Raw genomic sequence first — 18375 nt, 5'->3', positions numbered from 1 at the left:
GACACGTGTTATATCATACTTACAAATTTGTCCTAACAATGCACCTGGGATCGATATTTGCCTCGCCAAAGGGTTCACACTGACTTAAACAAGATAAACATTTAAAATGTTCTTGTCTAAAACCCGATGGCATAAAACTTATTAAAGATATTAGGCATATAGCAACGTATATTCTGCGGTCGAAATTGATCCCGCTCAGCGGTTTTTACATTAACTTATATTAAGAAAAACCTTTAAAAATCTTCTTTGCTGAAATCGTAATGCCCTGAGCATAGATATTTTGCACGTAGTATGCATGTTGTGTAGTAGTCCTCTACTTAGTTTATTCAAAAATTCTTTGTTCTTGTTATTACTGTTCCACTGCTGTTTTTCAACATCAAGTTCTAATCCAAATGTTACGTATACCATATCTGGGTCTGATTACGTATTGAAAGAGAAAGAAAAAGTAGAGACTAAGATTTATTTTTTTCCGTCATAAAAACAATAACATACAATAATTTTCATTAACCAAGACGTTGAACATCTGACAGAACATAATATTATGCGTTTGAACGATTGATTAACAACGGTCTTTAAGAGTTGAAGCAATCAACTGAACGAAAATATTACAAAATATTTATCTGGTGTCTGAGCAAAGCAGAAAACAATGTCAGATTGAGCTGTTTATCTTTAATTTGAAACAAAAATAAGTATAAAATAGTCGTAACTGAAACACAGATCTTGAAGAATAATAGCACTGTAGTCTTCTTTATAATCAATTTGGAAAATATACTGACATGCGTCAATATCCTGTGGACTCTGTATTTAAGCTTAGTGTCAGTATATATAAAAAAATCTTATTACAATTGGTATTATTCTCTTATATACTAAGACTAACATGTAATATGAATTGTGTTTACATTGTTTAATTATACTTACAGTCAACAGATGAAACAATATCCATGCTTGTGGTTGATTTTACACTGAAGCAAAGCATACTTGCTGTTCTCAATGACAGTCAATGTTCTCACGTTTGAGCAGAAAACCTCGAAATATCTTCATTTATTGTATCAAATACTTAGGAAAAATAGAATCGGTTTTATTAAAAAGATGTGTTGTTCTACTGCATCTCTTTGTTTTGACTTACTACTTCAATATAAACATTTTTCTTAAGTAGTCCCTATATACACATGCACATACCATCACCATATTGCCAAATGAAGGTGCAAGCTGTGACTATAATAATATTATCATATTCGTTATTTATATGACTCGTTATTGTGCACGTACTCGATTTAAAACAAACAAAACATACAGTATATTTTTTAAAGGCGTAACGAGACTGTGAGCTTGAATCATTTATATATAAACACAAAATTATACATAATGTTAAAGACAACAAATTTACTAAACCGCATAAATCTGCTTATTTGATATCACGCTTCATACATAAACTTTATGATTTTATTTTAAATTAATACACAGTAATTCGAAACTTAAGGCTCAAAGAAGTCTTAAAACTCTGAAAAAAAAGCAAAAAAGGAAAGCAATTGGTTCTTTTCTGAACATTTATAAGCTTACCATAAGAAACATTAACATACAATCGCTTTAGACAGATTATTCTGGTTTAGCATAGTACAAATAGATAGCATGAGCTCGACAAAGATAATTGGTAATGTTTTAACAGCATATAAGAAATAACAACGTTGAACAAACAGATGAATAATTAAACGTCATAATAAACAACCTTTCACTTCCATAACAGAAGATAAATATTTGTACAATAATGCCATGAGATAGGATAACATCACTATTTACATTAACAAGTGCAAGTATATACATATATACAATCATTTGGGATTTGTTTTTGGAAAATATCACATGTTCAAGATATAAACTCTCCACAATAATAAAAACAAAACAGAGTGAAAACCTAGAGATGCTTTTGAGAAAAGCGCATGTCTCCCACAACTGCCTAATCATCTAAATAGTATGTCAGTCTTTATATACGATCCACATGTGCATGCGCTTTCTTGACACCAAAAGGACGCCTATACTACTAGTAGTATAGGCGCCGGTTTGGGGGTAACTGTGCAAGAAATCTGAGTGTCAAGGGCCATAATTCCGAAGTGCAGAGGCCGATTTGGCTAGTTATCGAACCTGGCCGAGCACTTATTGGCAGACATATTTTGTTGAAGTTTGGTGAAGATCGGATGAGAAATGTTCGACTTAGAGTGCGGACAAGCTTTGAGACACACACACACACACCCCGACAGACTGGAGTAAATCAATATGTCTCGCACACCACTGTGTGGTGGGAGACATAATTACTCAATTACCTATTTATACATTATTATTTGATTATATGAAGAATTGTTTTTATAAAACCGATTGACTGAAATATCAGACAAAAATGCCTAGAGACACTTGTTATGTTACATAAGCTTGTAAGATTTGATGGATGAAGTTACAAATTTAACTTAACTTGTACATACGGAGAAGTGATAAAGCAAAATGCATTATTTTTATTTTATTTAGTCAAGACAATTGTTGGAATGCCATACGATAATATATCAACACATTTTAAAAATTGTTATGATCTGGTAAATGTTACATCCAAAAAAGCCACAATAAGAAAGTTGTTTAGAAAGTTTATCGTTACCTTTACAGAAACTTCTCCCTTCCCTATTACATCTATATAATGAACTTAATTACAGATTAGAAAATATTTCAGTCGGCAAAAAATGCCGAACTCGTTTTGTACAAACTATTTTATATAGTACACAAGATTTACTATTACATGCATTATAATTTTTTTCCAAAACGACAGGGATTATCAGCCAAAATAAACAAATAACTCTAGCCTGTCTTTTTACCTTTTGCAATCAGGAAGTGGCATGAGCACATTGGATCCTGGTACATTAAAACCGAAGTGTCAGAACTTCTAGGAAAAGTAATAGCACCAAAGTCGTTTATTTTCTCAATAAAATTATGCAATAGCTTCAGCATCGATTCTTCAGTCAACAAAGACAGTATTAGTGAATTTAACTATGATCAAATAATTTGAAAACATCCGTCCATATGTAGAAGAAAGTCATGTATTTATAAAAGTAAAATTTCGGCATAGATGGAGATGCAGATTTTCGATACCTTTGATAAAAAGTCATTACACTCATTAATTTAAGTGTTATTTGGAATGGTTTTTTAAAACTTTCAATTATACAGTACCACAAACGATAAATCTGAGCGAATATCTATTATATATAACAGATCGTCTAATTCAGTACAGAAAACGTTGAGGCCAATGACAAGCTGTATTTCATTTTGACAAGAATTTTATCCAAATTGGATAGATATTAAATCCACGTAGAACCGTTTGTTCTGTAAGCATGTACTTAAATGGATGGGAATCAACAATAATATCATTGCACAGATTCCCACTTAAAACGAATACATATCTGGCGATTCAATTCTAACATAACACTCAAAAGATCACATAATCGCCTCATGTGTTCTTTATAACAATGATACATCATTTTATCTATTTAATCAACAATTCATGCACATATGTGGAATGGATGCCAGTGAATATTAACTTAACAGTTAATGTTTCAAAGTTTATACTTAAACTGTCGCTTAATCCTTGCGGATGCAAGAACGCCAGCCTGTTCTCACAACAAATTGAGGTCTGTGCACGCCTTTTCTTTGCTGAGCATGTACTTAAATTGTCATTTATATACAGTCTTCGTTAATGCACTTAATGTGACGAATGATTTCCGTTGACAGCTTGTGTATCGGAGGGTGATGCCGGCAGGGACACACTTGATTCAGGCATATTTGCCCCAGCAACAGATGTAAACGGCGACAATGTTGAAGGAGTTGGAACGGAATTTTGCGTTACAAGATTACGCCGACGTCTTGGAGGTGATAAACGGCTGTATTGGCGAAACTCTGGAATCGGTCTTGCTTCAGAAACTCGTTCTGCAAGAGGATCAGCTCGTCGTGCCATCAACCGTTCAACAATCATGTTCGGAAGCATATCCATCTGTGCCTATAAAATGAAAAAAAAACAACATGAAACGTTACAAGCTAGACATTACATTATATTACAGAAAAATAAATTTGTTCATTCAGAAGAAAAAAATGTATGATGAAATATTTTGATCTATCACGTTTTCGTGCTTCTGACCCTGATCTATTCGAAATCATATTTTGAGAAAGCCAAAACACTGACGCATTATGTCGGTGATTTATCTTAGATGTCTTTGAATAACGCCCTAAGAGGCACCTTGGGTTCACCTGCAACACCAATTACTCAAACCCTCATAAATGTATGATTCTTGAGAATTATTTATATAACATCATTTGATTTGAAACACTGTATAAATTCAACGGATCAAAAGATTTAAGTTTTAAATATTACCTGTAACGAATGCAGCTTGTCTTCAATTTTATTGACACGTTTCTCCAAACTACTCGTGTTACCTGACATCTCTGTAACCAGGGTTTCAATGTGTGTCTGCGTCTGAAATGATTTTAGAAATGATGTTCTACAATGCAGCCATGATATCTGGTTTTATTGTGCAATATATAGGGATGCATAATGCATTCCTTCTTTACAATGCTGAAAAAACTACATCTGTGTCATTTAAACCGATTTTGTTGAAAACTGACATTTTTACTGGTATCTTTACATGCTGATTACGAATAAAGTGTTAAGTTATTATAAAAAAATCAACCTTGAAATAAGGTTCTCATTCATGTTCTTTATAACTGTTGGCATAGTAAGTTGTAGTTTAACGTGTTTCATTTATATCTATGTCCATCTACGTATATGGTATTTATATAGTATGAGGGTTTCTTTCAGTTTATTCTGAACGCTTGTATCGTGCAAATGATGCTTCAACATTATTTTGTAAATTTATTTTTATAAACTTGATCCCGCATTATATTGTGTACAAGCAAGTCCAAGGTATCCTATCATTACATTGAACATGGAACATACAAATCGATGAATAGTGTGTTACAAATCGATTTTATGGAGGTAGCATATTAATTTGTAGCCTGCTAAATATCCAAAAAGGACTGGTCCATCATTCAATTTGGGCAGTACCATTTATCATTCGAAGGGGTTTACACTAAATTTTCTGACTGAATAGCGAACAGTGCAAACCATGATCAGCCTGCATGGACGTGCAGGCTGATTTACTGGACGCAAAAGCAAAATCACTTGCCGCCAGCAGACTAAATGTTAAGTAAAAAACATGCACCACGGACGGCAGATATGTTCTTTTTTGTTTAAAATGACAAGTCATAGGGCTTCTTACCCGCTTTAATGATTACGGAAGACCAAATATTTCTCTGCAACATTACACACATGTATGGGCACAAGGGTAGAACTGCTCAATTTTCAAATCAAAGGATGGAAATGATCTTAATTCGAAAGCGAGGTACCGGCAGGAGAGGCAGGAAGTAGCTAGTTACCACAAAAACAAATATACACATATTGTCTGACAGGGCTAAATAGGATGACTTGACTTAGTCATTAAATAAATGGGATATTGTGAATTCATGTCCTAACATAAACTTGCGCAACACTTGAAAGTGGCAATTTTCTGTACGTTTGTGCGGGATCTTTTCATTTTTCTCGGAATTTTATTTCATTTACTCAAATCAATGAACAATTTGGATCAATGTCTATAACCTAAGATACTACATAATTGACTTGAACTTCTAAAATGCCTTTTTATTGTATGTCATAAATGGTCCACATCTTACAAACAGAAAATGGGTAACCCATTTAAAGCTGCTATATAAATCCTTAAAAACGGTCATGTGGACGTGTTCAATAATATTCGTGATAATAAGCTTCATGTGCACGATGTTCACGTGTTGAATACAGCTGATACGAAAAGCGATATAAATCGATGCCCAAATAATATCAATACTATACCCTGGTTAGTTTTTCGCTGACAATTATGAAGGTAAAAGAGGAGAGAAACACCATGTCGTACCTTTGATAGAAATATTGGATGGGTATTTATGTGTTGCAAATAATGACATGAAAATAACATGCATCAATCTAGATTACAACAAAAAAAGAATCAAGCTGGATACGATTCATGTCAAAAAAGTCAGATGAGAAAAACTAGATTATAAATGTTCGAAAATCAATGAATATCTTTTCTCTGTAACGATACACTCAACTCAGAAATTGGTAGAAAGGTTGCACAATCAAAATCCTAACATTGAGTAAAATAATGGATAATTATTTTCCACTTAATACACTGTATATTTAAATATTTTAAAAAAGGGTCAAATGTCTAAATTATAATGTTTAAACAGAAAATTCAACATATCAATTAATTATGTCTGAACAAAATTACTGTCTTCCACATTTAGCTGGTTCTGAAGATACAGATAATCTAGCAAACGGAGAATGAAAAAATATCACCTATATATCTAGGGGTATGATCATTTAATACTAATTGCTCCTGACAAAACGTCATTACCATTAAGGACAAACCATTTTTTAAGAATGGATTGGTATGGTTTTAACTGTTATAATGATCAAACGATACGAGTATTATACAACAAAACGTTTAGATATGACAACAAGGTTTTTAAAAAAGCTAGCTATCTTCGACTAAAAGCGTTTTAATGGTGAGCAATGAGTACTAATTTTTCATACGAAAGCAAACATATGGCAAGCGAGTTGGTCAAAAGAGGGAAACTTAAAGATCTCTCTGCTACGCTACATCAAGCCCGCAACATAAGATAGTAGATTATTAGTATTTGAGCACTATTAAAGGTATGATTGCCAGTTTTAATCGGCTTTCAATCTTTTAAATTGCACTTCAAAGTCTATACCAATCTTATGATATTTTTATATTTAACTGAAAAATACGTCAGATAAAACTAACAGCTTGGCATGTCGATCTCAAGTAAAAAGTACAACATATGTTACACACGCGTAGCTGATCAACGATTACCTACAATGATATCTTTGTGTAACAATAGATTTTGTACTACATTTCTGTTTCTATCCGTTTTAAAGACAGTTCTTTTCTCCCTTGTATCATTCAGTGGAACACATAAAGAAAGAATACTGATTAAACTGGCACTAAGTGTGTGTCTACTATCTATGACGCATATGCAGAGAGGCAAACCTGCTTGTACTCGGGCAAAGGTTTTGAAATATACACGCTATTGGCGCTGTTCAGCCCGGTAACGCCTACACTCTAAAAGAAAGGATTAAAGGATAAATGGTGAAATATGTATAGTAATTATATTGGAATCTACATGTCAGAAGAAAAACTTCAACGTATTTCATAACAGAGGTATGATATTTTATTGATATATACTGTTAATAGTAAATGTTTAAAGGTATCAAAATATTTACAAGACTGTTGTACATCAAGTAACATATGAAAAAATTAACCCTTTCACACCCTTGCATTTCCAGATAAAATATTAAAGGGTCCAAGTCACATGTGCGGATAAAGGGTATGAAAGGGTTAAATGTTTATTTGCAATTTTCATGAAAAAAAGAAAATATATATCACCAGTATCCTTTTCCTTAACTTTTATGTGTGAGCAACTTTCATTTTACTATAAAAATCGGAATTATAATCTTGAAAGGATTCGATGGAAAAAGCAACTGTTGAATTACATCTTTAATAACAGAGATCTAACATTATAATTTTGGTAAAAGAAACAATTTTCAAAGAATTTTAGTTAATGTGTACATCATTAAAAACTCGTCTTTTTTTACGTTTTTGCTGTCTAATTTTAATACTTTTCATATCTTTACTTTTTATACCAAAAGCGTTTTCAAGTTTTTGAAAAATATCATTTTCTTCACATTATGCTTCGATCACAAATGTGTAACTTGTTCGTCCGACACATTGCGCTACGATAAAGTAATGTGTAATGTGTGACACAGGAGAATAGTAAAAAAAATGTAGACATATTACATATATGTAGATAGCATTTATACCTGACAATCGTTTTTATCAGATCTGAAGAGAATGTACACTATTCCAATCGTTTATAAAGTTCATCATTAGACATTTTGAATTTCTCTGTTATGAAGATTTCAAACAAACAGTTGATTCCTTTTCACTTTCCATTTATAAAGTAGTCAGAATAAAAGACATATTTATCTTCTACTAATAAAATATGACAAACTGAAATAATTTTACAGAATGATGTCTGACCAAAGCACAGAGCACACAAACTATAAATGAGGTTGAAATTAAAATATAAAGGGAAAGGAAAAGGATATCGTGATAAATTGTTAAACATTTTCTGAAATCACTAAACTGTGTAGGCTATAGAGAACTTGTAAGAAAGAAGATCAGAAACTTGCTACAGTTTAATATTTACCCTGCTACATTTCTCAAATGGACTGGTTCATCATTCAATTTGAGCAGTATCATTTATTATTTGATGGGGTGTTCAATGAAAATTTACTGACTGAATAGCGAACAGTGGGAGACCATGATCAGCCTGCACGGCTAATCTTTGTCTGCACTGGTCGCAAAGCCAGACTCATTTGCCAACAGCAGGCTAAAGGTTCATTAATAGATGTTGTTAGACCATCTGCTGAGACTGGGCCGTCGACGTTGTTGTAATCCTCATGCATTCTTCGAACGTATGTTAGCACAAATATTATTAAAATATTTCTACTTAACAATGTTTTGTTAGAGTTAGTTTAATTAAAATTTATCCTGCTAAATTTCTAAAATGGATTGGCCTATCTTTCAGCTGGGACAGTATCATTTATTATTCGAAGGAGTGTTCACTGAAAATTTACTGACTGAAAAGCGAACAGTGCAGACCAAGATCAGCTTGCACAGATCTTGATCTGCACTGGTAACATTTGTTTTACTTTGTAAAGAACTTTGGTTACAAACCTTTTATTTGAGTAAAGCATTGTTTCTTTTAACTAGATAGACATAGACGAACTTTTGTTTTACTTTGTATAGAACTTTGGTTATATACACGTTTTACTAAATGATTGGTTTAATTAACCAGGCAGTCTTAGAGGAATCTTTTGGTTTACTTCGCGAAGAGCTTGGGTAATACCCTTGTTCATTCCAAACACATCTCCGCGACTTGGAACATTTATCATTCATTTGATTTTACAGTTGCAAAACGTTTTAAATGAATCAGGTCTGTACTTATCAAGAGTGTGCAATAAAGGATAAAATTGCAAGGATAGGTAGAAATGGTGAAAGCAAGAAGTGTCTACTGGAGTCTGTGAAAGCCCATTCATTTAATTACACTACTATTGTTACAAAGACATCATTCAAAACTGAACAAGTTCTTAAAATCAACAAAAGGACAAAATATGAAAATCTGACAAAAATATTAAAAATACAGCGTTTAGCTGTGGTGGCCATTTCTGGCATTAGTATGACATCTACGTTTTTCATTTAATTTATATGGTTGTTAACGTAAGGTAGTTAATTATTTACAATACTTTCTTATATGGTTGTTAAATCATAATTAATGTATAGTTACTACTCCACTTCAGCATACTTTTTGCACAGGCACCGAAATACCATTTTCGAGGTTATGGTATACAATAAAGAAAAAACAAACACCAACTTTACAGTTCCAAAAATGGCTACCACTTATTAAATGGCGTCGTCTTTCTTTTTTTGTAGTCTGATTTTAGCATTTGTTCACATTTTACCGTTTTAATATCCTTAATACAAATTTTGGAATGTTCTAAAAATTGCAAATAATTTTTTTTATTACAGATACAGGTATTTTTCTATAGACCTTGAAGACGTATAGCCATTTCAACATTTCGTAAGAGCTGCTTAATAACCAATAAGAAGTGATCGCTATTAGTTGTTTTGTTTTGCCTATCTATATATTTATTTATATTTAACACTTACTATGAAAAAAGGACATTTGGAAATCCGTATATGTATCAGACATATGGAACTGAACTAACTGTATTCTGGTATAATGGTTTTCGTTTTATTTTTACTTCAAAGCGATTACTTCTTGAAAATAAAATACGTAGAGACGTTTAACAAAAGGTATCAGATAAATCTATTCAGAAAGTAATTTAGAAGGATATATGCTCAATGTATATGAGCCGCGACATGAGAAAACCAACATAGTGGCTTCGCGACCAGCATGGATCCAGACCAGCCTGCGCATCCGCGCAGTCTGGTCAGGCTCCATGCTGTTCGCTTTTAAAGCCCATTGGAATTGGAGAAACTGTTAGCGAACAGCATGGAGCCTGACCAGACTGCGCGGATGCGCAGGCTGGTCTGGATCCATGCTGGTCGCAAAGCCACTATGTTGGTTTTCCCATGGCGCGGCTCATATGTAGTCTAAAATACAATTTCAACTTCTATTATTTATCACAAAAACAACTATTGAAGTAATCAAACATATCGGCCTTACCTTTGCCATATCAACCAGTGTGCTTTGATTTTCTGTTAGTTTACGTTGATCCATCTTTATCCGCCGTAAACTATTAAATGAATAAGTAGGTGAAAAATATATTTATGTTGGAGTTAGCACAAACGCTAGTATGTTCTGAGCAAAATATGGTACACAAATCCAATCTAAAACAAATGGGATCTGTCCGATGTAAAAAAACAGAGAACAATTTCAAAATACAAACTTGGTGAACAACTATCAACATAAGCCTAGACATTCGTCCTTAAATGCTGAAATGGACATAGATGGCAGTAAAACAAAGTCAGTAATATAGTAGCATAATGCAAATAAAAAAAACAAATTCTCAAATACATGTTACTTAGTTCTTCACAAAAAGTAATTACTGAACTGTTATAAATAACCTCGGTATGTCCATATTGTGCACATACAAAATCTGATAAAAATGAGGGATTTCCCGGAAGTAGGAACAACGTTATATAAAACTAACATGATATAAACGAATGTAAAACCAACTGACTCCATTTCTCTATAATAAATTCAAAATTGTAACGCAAAAGCATTTTTCTAGGCGTACAATTGTTTTCTACCTAGAGTATTTAAATTCTATTTTAAAGTTTAAACACTGACAACATGGACTCGGACAAAATAACTCTATCTTAGGTTCACAACAGGAATACTTTTGAAGAAGTATTACTTTTTGGTAAATGACAACTCGTGGGTAGCGCAATTTTCATTCCTAGTTGCGTTTCATGTACTCAAAGTTTACTTTTTATCATCAAAAATACCCCGAACTTATTACGATTTGTTTCCTATTACAAAAGCGTGATAAAGATATAGCTAGATAAAATAACGTTGGTAGATATTGCAATTATATTTATACTAATGCATAATTGTCAATACTTCTGTCACGAAAGCCGTCCACTAGGTCAATACCTAAACATTTGCACTACCCTGGGTATATCCTTTCAATATGATATGTGATTTACATGACATTGTGTATAAAAAGTACTGTAATGGTTTATACATACCAGTGTATTGACTGTAAAAATTTTCTTTGATGTGATCGTACTTTTCCCGCATTAACTTTCTTTACCAGTTTTGTGTATTTATATATCAGCCATGTTTCCCGTAGAACATTCGCTGCGGCATTCTTCAACTGAAGTAGAAAAGGACAACAATGGTAATCTTGTTGGGTTTTTTTTCACAGAAGATTTGTTAAATCACGCATTAAAGAAAGGAAACAAAAACAGAATAGAACAATAATATCTATTTATACTGATGCATAGCAGGTAATCGTACGGTACAAGTTTATAAATGATTTGTTTGTTTGTTTGTTTTGGGTTTAACGCCGTTTTTCAACAGTATTGCAGTCATGTAACGGCGGGCAGTTAACCTTACCAGTGTTCCTGGATTCTGTACCAATACAAACCTGTTCTCCGCAAGTAACTGCCAACTTCCCCACATGAATCAGAGGTGGAGGACTAATGATTTCAGACACAATGTCGTTTATCAAATAGTCACGGAGAACATACGCCCTGCCCGAGGATCAAACTCACGACCCCGCGATCCGTAGACCAACGCTCTACCTACTGAGCTAATCGGGCGGGCAGTTTATAAATGAAGATAAATGACAACTACATGGCTGGATATTCATACAGTTGTAGAAATTCATACAATTTTTTTTTAATATTGTAAAACTCGTATGTTGATTTGAATGCTTTTGTAAATACAAACTATACAACTATTTATATTTTTCATTTGATTTTAGGATATTAATTCAAACTGACTTTAGTTATATTTTCTACGTCTAAGAAAGACTCCAGATTATTTCAGGCAAACGCCGTACTCCATCCTCATGAAATACTTAGAACATTCCCTGTGGGCTTTCGAAACCATAGCATTAAGAGGAAAGTGGTTCGAAGTCTGCTGACATATAAATTACTAATAAAAGCAATACTGCTTGCCCTGAAAGACCGGCAGTGTTTTGCACTTTATTTGTGTTAACAAATTTAGATGTATTCTCGTCAACATGTTATATTTTATTCATTTTGTGTAATGGGGAAAATATGTAATGCATTCTTTAATTATATAAAAGTGCCTCTAAGCTATAAATGCACAAATATTTCAAGTTTAAATAAATGTATAGGTCTGAAAAGAATTCGACGGTAGACAATAACACATATTTCACATGTTTTATGTTTCCGAGAGCAATTGCAAAAACCAAAGAAATTCTACGAGTGTGAAATTCTAACAATATAATTTAAAATCATTTCGGTCAGATTAAACTATGCTAGTAAAATAGTGAAAATAATCCTGGAAAGATCGTGAAAGTTGGAAGATACTTGTCATAATTCATGTGTCAAATCTTTGTATTTGAACAAAAACGTACGCACACTTTTTGTCCTTGTATCATATTATTTATTTCAACGACATTCCTAACTACTAAATACACATAAAACCTGCTTTACGCATTTGCAGGTAATTTCTATACAATCTAGCAGAATTATCTATGGATATGTCAAACGTTCTTTTGTTGGCAAATTGATGAAACCTGTTGTAAGCTGGATTACATAAACAGTTTACAACTCGAGCAGTGCGTTTCGTTTTTCATGTAGCCCAAATGATATAGAACATAAATATGATAAAAGGAGATAAACATATGAGCCGTGCCATGGGAAAACCAACATAGTGGCTTTGCGACCAGCATGGATCCAGACCAGACTGCGCATACGCGCAGTCTGGTCAGGATCCATGCTGTTCGCTAACAGTTTCTCCAATTCCAATAGGCTTTAAAAACGAACAGCATGGAGCCTGACCAGACTGCGCGGATGCGCAGGCTGGTCTGGATCCATGCTGGTCGCAAAGCCACTATGTTGGTTTTCTCATGGCACGGCTCATATTGTTCAAGCTGATAACAATATTCTGTATCTCATGTAATGCACAACATAAATATTAAGGTAGTTCTGCATGTCTGATAGTCCGAAAATCAAAATGACTTTATGTAACGTTATTTAAAGCTACTCGTCCACAATTTCGGTGTAATGTTTTAACCAAGTTTGACATAGAATGTATATATGACACTAAACAATGATAAATTGGGTGAAAATGAAAGTTAGAAAGTGGTATAAATGCAAGAAGAATGTAAATTTTCTGCATTATTTCAAGAGCGTTGCATCGGTTTACTGCCTTCTGTACAATACCGTTTGTTATTTGTAAGAATATCTAGCAAAAATCTTATGCCAATAAGTTTGTACCACTAGTTACTTTCAGAGAACTCACATGTTATGGAGTTTTAAAAGAAATATGTTTTTCCTAAAAGTTGGGGGTTAGTCCCTTTAACATAGAAAAAATGTCATGGACCCGGAATAAGGAACGGAACATGATCCTGCATATAAATGTAAAATCGTGTGTATATTTATAAAACGGCTACATTATATAAATACCATATGGCAGCGTGTGTGACACTGATATTGTCAACCCGAGGGCAGAATGTCACCCGAGGCGATAGCCGAGTGGTGACATTCTGTTCCGAGGGTTGACAATATCAATGTCACACACGCTGCCATATGGTATTTATTTTATTATACCGAACAAAACTAAACACATAAAAAAGTTTTAAAAACGTTTCTGGTTCATTTAATTCAACAGTTTCATCTTTAGCGCGGTAATCAGTTGTGTACACACTGAATAGCGACGTCATTACAATATGACACTGTGTACAAGGGACGCAATCATATGGCTAAAAACCTGAAGCAGTTATTTGCCCTTATATGACATTCAAAATATCAGCGCGGTCACATGACCTGACAGTCACTTTCGCTTGGTCACGTGTCAAAAAGACTGAAAATGTTTCTGATAGTCAAAATATCTCCTTTTCGGGTAATGGGATTTTACCATTGTAGACAAAAGTGAGGTATAATAATAATTTCTATCTACAGGTAGGTAGGATAACAAGTGTTGACATGTCAAATATTTCCAAATAATGACGCCAACAAATCTGCTTGAAATTATCTCAAAAATAAGCACACGTATCCATACATTTTTTTTGACCATATAATAGACAATACGTTTATTCACAAATGTTAAAAGTTTCATTAAAACCTACGCTTCAGAAAAAATCTATTTACGAAAATGTCATCATAATTCTGATTTTTCCCAAAGACTTCTATTTTGAGAACTTGCTAGTCCATCTTTTTTCATATCAGTAGGCCCTATAGCAAAATATCAAACGCATGACACTTTTTTGTTTCAAATTGGCTATTTGCCCCAAAATATTCTACAGTTTCAAAAATAACGGTCTAAACAAATTCTACATTGTAGAAAAAAATCCAAACGTGCAGAATTACCTTCTTTGAAAATATCTATAAGGTCAGTTGGAAGCATAGAATGCAACCAAGCACAATAACAGCAGATTTGATTTGATCGAGTCTATTCACGAGAGGTAATAGAAAGTGTAATACTCTCACGCCCCTAGCACCTGCACTAGCGAATTTCTACTTCAAAGCTATTGAATGCACTCCATGATTCAAAAGACTATCGAGTTAAAGTAGGGGATAACATGAATGGCCACCACAAGGCACTTAAAGGCGGCTGCTGTTATAGTCAATAGTCAATTTTATCAATACAGTATAAAATCGAACTAGCATTACATTCTCTGTAATGGCTATTTTACCTCGCGTTTTTTTATCAGTGTTGCATAATGATAATACTTTTTACATGAGCTTACCGATAGGAGTTCTGTAATATGCGGTCAAAAACACAAACAAAATGTACCTCCGAAAACAATTTATCAAATTTTTAAAGTTTCTTAAATTCATCAAAATTTGGTCGCTAAAGAAGAACAAATTCCATTCACAAAATAAAACTCGGCATCCGTTTAACACGTTGCAGTTTTATAAAACAATATACCTACCTTTTTTGACAATTGTGTATCCTGCATAAAATTATGTACATGTTTCTCTGCTTTACTAAGTTCTAGTTTGCGGGCTATCACAGCGACCACTAACGCAGTACATCCAGCACCCTGCAACACAGTATGACAGTATGAGTATTGAATTACAAAAAATAACATATGATTCATAATAAAAACAAACAGTAATATACCTCAGATAAAGATTAAGTATAGATGGGAACGCCATTCGTTAATATGTATTTATTATATGAGCCGTGCCATGAGAAAACCAACATAGTGGGTTTGCGACCAGCATGGATCCAGACCAGCCTGCGCATCCGCGCAGTCTGGTCAGGCTCCATGCTGTTCGCTAACAGTTTCTCCAATTCCAGTAGATTATAAAAGCGAACAGCATGGAGCCTGACCAGACTGCGCGGATGCGCAGGCTGGTCTGGATCCATGCTGGTCGCACACCCACTATGTTGGTTTTCTCATGGCACGGCTCAATTATATTCTTCCATTTCTGTCTTTTAGTGTTGCACAATAGTCCGGTTTATAGATGGCGTCATGCAATAATAAGATAATGTATGATACACACATTCGTCAATTATTAATTAGAGAATACTGCTTATTTCTGTAGAAGTGTGGTGTTAAAAAACTGTGCATATTTTATGTAAAAAAATATGTCCACACGGAAATTTCTGACATATCTGCGAATTTGACTTGTCAACCAGTTATAGTTCTATGTCAGCAGCTTTTACATTAAATTTGCTTAAATCTTATTTAAAGATTTTTGATTTAGACAAAATATATTTGGTTTTTCTGGCATGTCACACATGGAAATAAAGCACAATGGTCGTGATTATTATGATTTTTTTTATAATATAATTATTTGTAACCGAAAAAATCGCCAGTACTTGATAGATTAATTATAACGATATTATAGTCATGTTACATGAATAATCGATGAAACCACACTGAATATCAAAATGTTTTTAAATATTTGACAAAAGGAGCATGTATATTGCGATATAGTTTTGTAGCGGTAATTCTTACCATAACACCCGTGGAAATGGCCACCATCCTGCCGCAGTATGTGTTTGGAACGACATCACCATACCCGATAGAAAGGAAAGTTATGGCAATCATCCACATTGAATTTAAGATGTTAGCATGTTGGTTTGGATCGAGAGGACTGAAATAGAAAAGCAAACATACAATTTACACAAAACAAGTAACATATGCCGGTATGTATATGGAGATGCGTAGTTAGAAATATTTTGTTTATTTATTATTAAAAGATGCTTCAAAATTGACATCATCACTTTGCACTCATAATGCTTTTACTAAACAAAATTAAGAACACAAATAGTTTTATACTGTTGCCTTGTCATATAAGTCGATAAAAATACAGAGCGCATATGTAGATGAATAGTCTTGTCTGACAGTGGTGGATTTCTTACATTCAGTGGTGAACCCTTGTATAACACTACAAGAATGATAGACTGAAGAGGCATGGAAATTAGATATGATGTCGTTTTCGATGCCCATACGTCTTTGATTTGCTACATCTGTCGTAACATCATTATCAGCGTCAAGTAGATCTACTAATATGAGACCATTTGTCCTGCTTTGGAGATTTTATTGATACAACACACACGGAATATCTCAATCTAGTAAGTGGTGCGTAGACATGTGATAACTACAAGAACTTTTTATGTTGTAGACACAATAAAAAAGAGCGATTTTATGATGCCAAAGTATATATGCTCTTGAAGTAAAGGAATGCACAGAAAAGTCCTGAAAGCCTCAATGGCCCACGGCCCGATGGCGTTGTCTAAAATTAATCACGTAAAGAGCGTCCGATTAGAAAATGTGTTTTTTTTCGGAGTTCATGCGAAATGTTCGCCAGACTATGATCGACAAATTCATAAATTTGCACTGTCATGGACTCCGAAAAAAATAATTTCATTTCTTGTATTTACATTTTATTTCCTTTCCATTTCTTAAAAAGCTCATTTTTCATATGCTGTATATAACATTAGAATCTGCCTCCTTGACCCAGTTGTTTCCAATCTTAATAGGCGATTATTACATTTTAGGGTTATAGTTTTAGAAGACTTAGTAAAACACGAGTTAAGGATTAATCCCACTAAAAACAGTACAATCAAACATCAAAGTAGTGTTTTCATATGAATCAGAATTTAACCCGCCATTAGTGTTGTCGTAAATCTGGCAATTTCCCTTTAGCGGTTCACGGAAAACTGAACGTCAAAAGTTTCAATGAAAAAAATATTAAGAACGTAAATATGGAATTACATATCGAGTGGAGTTTCCTACAATAATATACTTCGTGATATTTTTTTTTAGAAATACTGATGACATATAAAGCGTATTTTGCTTTCATTTTCGCAGCATATTTCATTTTCACAGCCAAACACGCGGGTTTTACAAGTAGCATCGTACAGTAATTTGGTACCATCTTAAGAGTAAACGGGTATTAACTGTAAGATAAGCATTTTTTTCTGCATTTTAGAAAAAAAGTCAAACTCAAAAACTTCCGAACCAGTCTACACTTCCGAACCAGTCTATTGGCATATTTTTCCGTATATGTAAGAGTACCCGGAATTTTAGATCAAAAATAAAATTGAAAAAAAAAAAAACAAAAAAAAAAAACGTATCAAAACGTGTATGATCGTTTTCAGGAATTGCATGTAGTGCAGTCTTAGATTGTAGTACAGAGATTCACAATGCCTTTGTTTTCTTTTTCGTTTTAAATAACAGTTCGTAAAATGTTTTGTTGTAGTTGTCACTAGAGTGCCATGTTTCTACCAAACAAAAACTGATTTAAATGATTTTCAATTCATCTAATGGCACAGTATCTTCACATCAGATTCACACTATTCAGTGCAGAAATGAAAAACACATAATGGTGTTCTATTTTCCATGTCACATTACCATTAATATTCTCAAAATAAAACATTGGAATTGACAAAAACAGTGGAAACGAAACATTAGGCCATGGCCTTGCTCCACGTGAGATAAGGATACAGCAATAAAAGGTATAGAAACCT

The 18375-nt window shown here is 33.5% G+C and overlaps 1 protein-coding gene across 3 annotated transcripts in view; it reads right to left on the bottom strand.

Annotated features, from left to right (window-relative positions):
- Positions 1-446: 446 nt before the first annotated feature.
- The window catches only part of LOC123566304 (small conductance calcium-activated potassium channel protein 1-like), a 275631-nt gene continuing 257702 nt past the window's right edge, over positions 447-18375 (bottom strand). For 2 of the 3 annotated variants that reach the window (XM_053550018.1, XM_053550019.1), the window contains 7 exons: positions 16358-16496; positions 15323-15433; positions 11439-11566; positions 10411-10480; positions 7149-7220; positions 4403-4504; positions 447-4030 (listed from right to left, as the gene is read on the bottom strand). In XM_053550018.1, the coding sequence (XP_053405993.1) occupies positions 3737-4030; positions 4403-4504; positions 7149-7220; positions 10411-10480; positions 11439-11566; positions 15323-15433; positions 16358-16496 (916 nt within the window). In that variant the 3' untranslated portion in view covers positions 447-3736. The remainder of the gene's footprint in view (positions 4031-4402; positions 4505-7148; positions 7221-10410; positions 10481-11438; positions 11567-15322; positions 15434-16357; positions 16497-18375) is intronic. The other variant, XM_045360264.2, reaches the window with a different exon arrangement.

The sequence above is a fragment of the Mercenaria mercenaria genome, chromosome 8 (genome assembly GCF_021730395.1).
Source record: "Mercenaria mercenaria strain notata chromosome 8, MADL_Memer_1, whole genome shotgun sequence".
Taxonomy (NCBI): Eukaryota; Metazoa; Mollusca; class Bivalvia; order Venerida; family Veneridae; genus Mercenaria; species Mercenaria mercenaria.
This window is presented reverse-complemented; position numbering and strand designations above follow the sequence as displayed.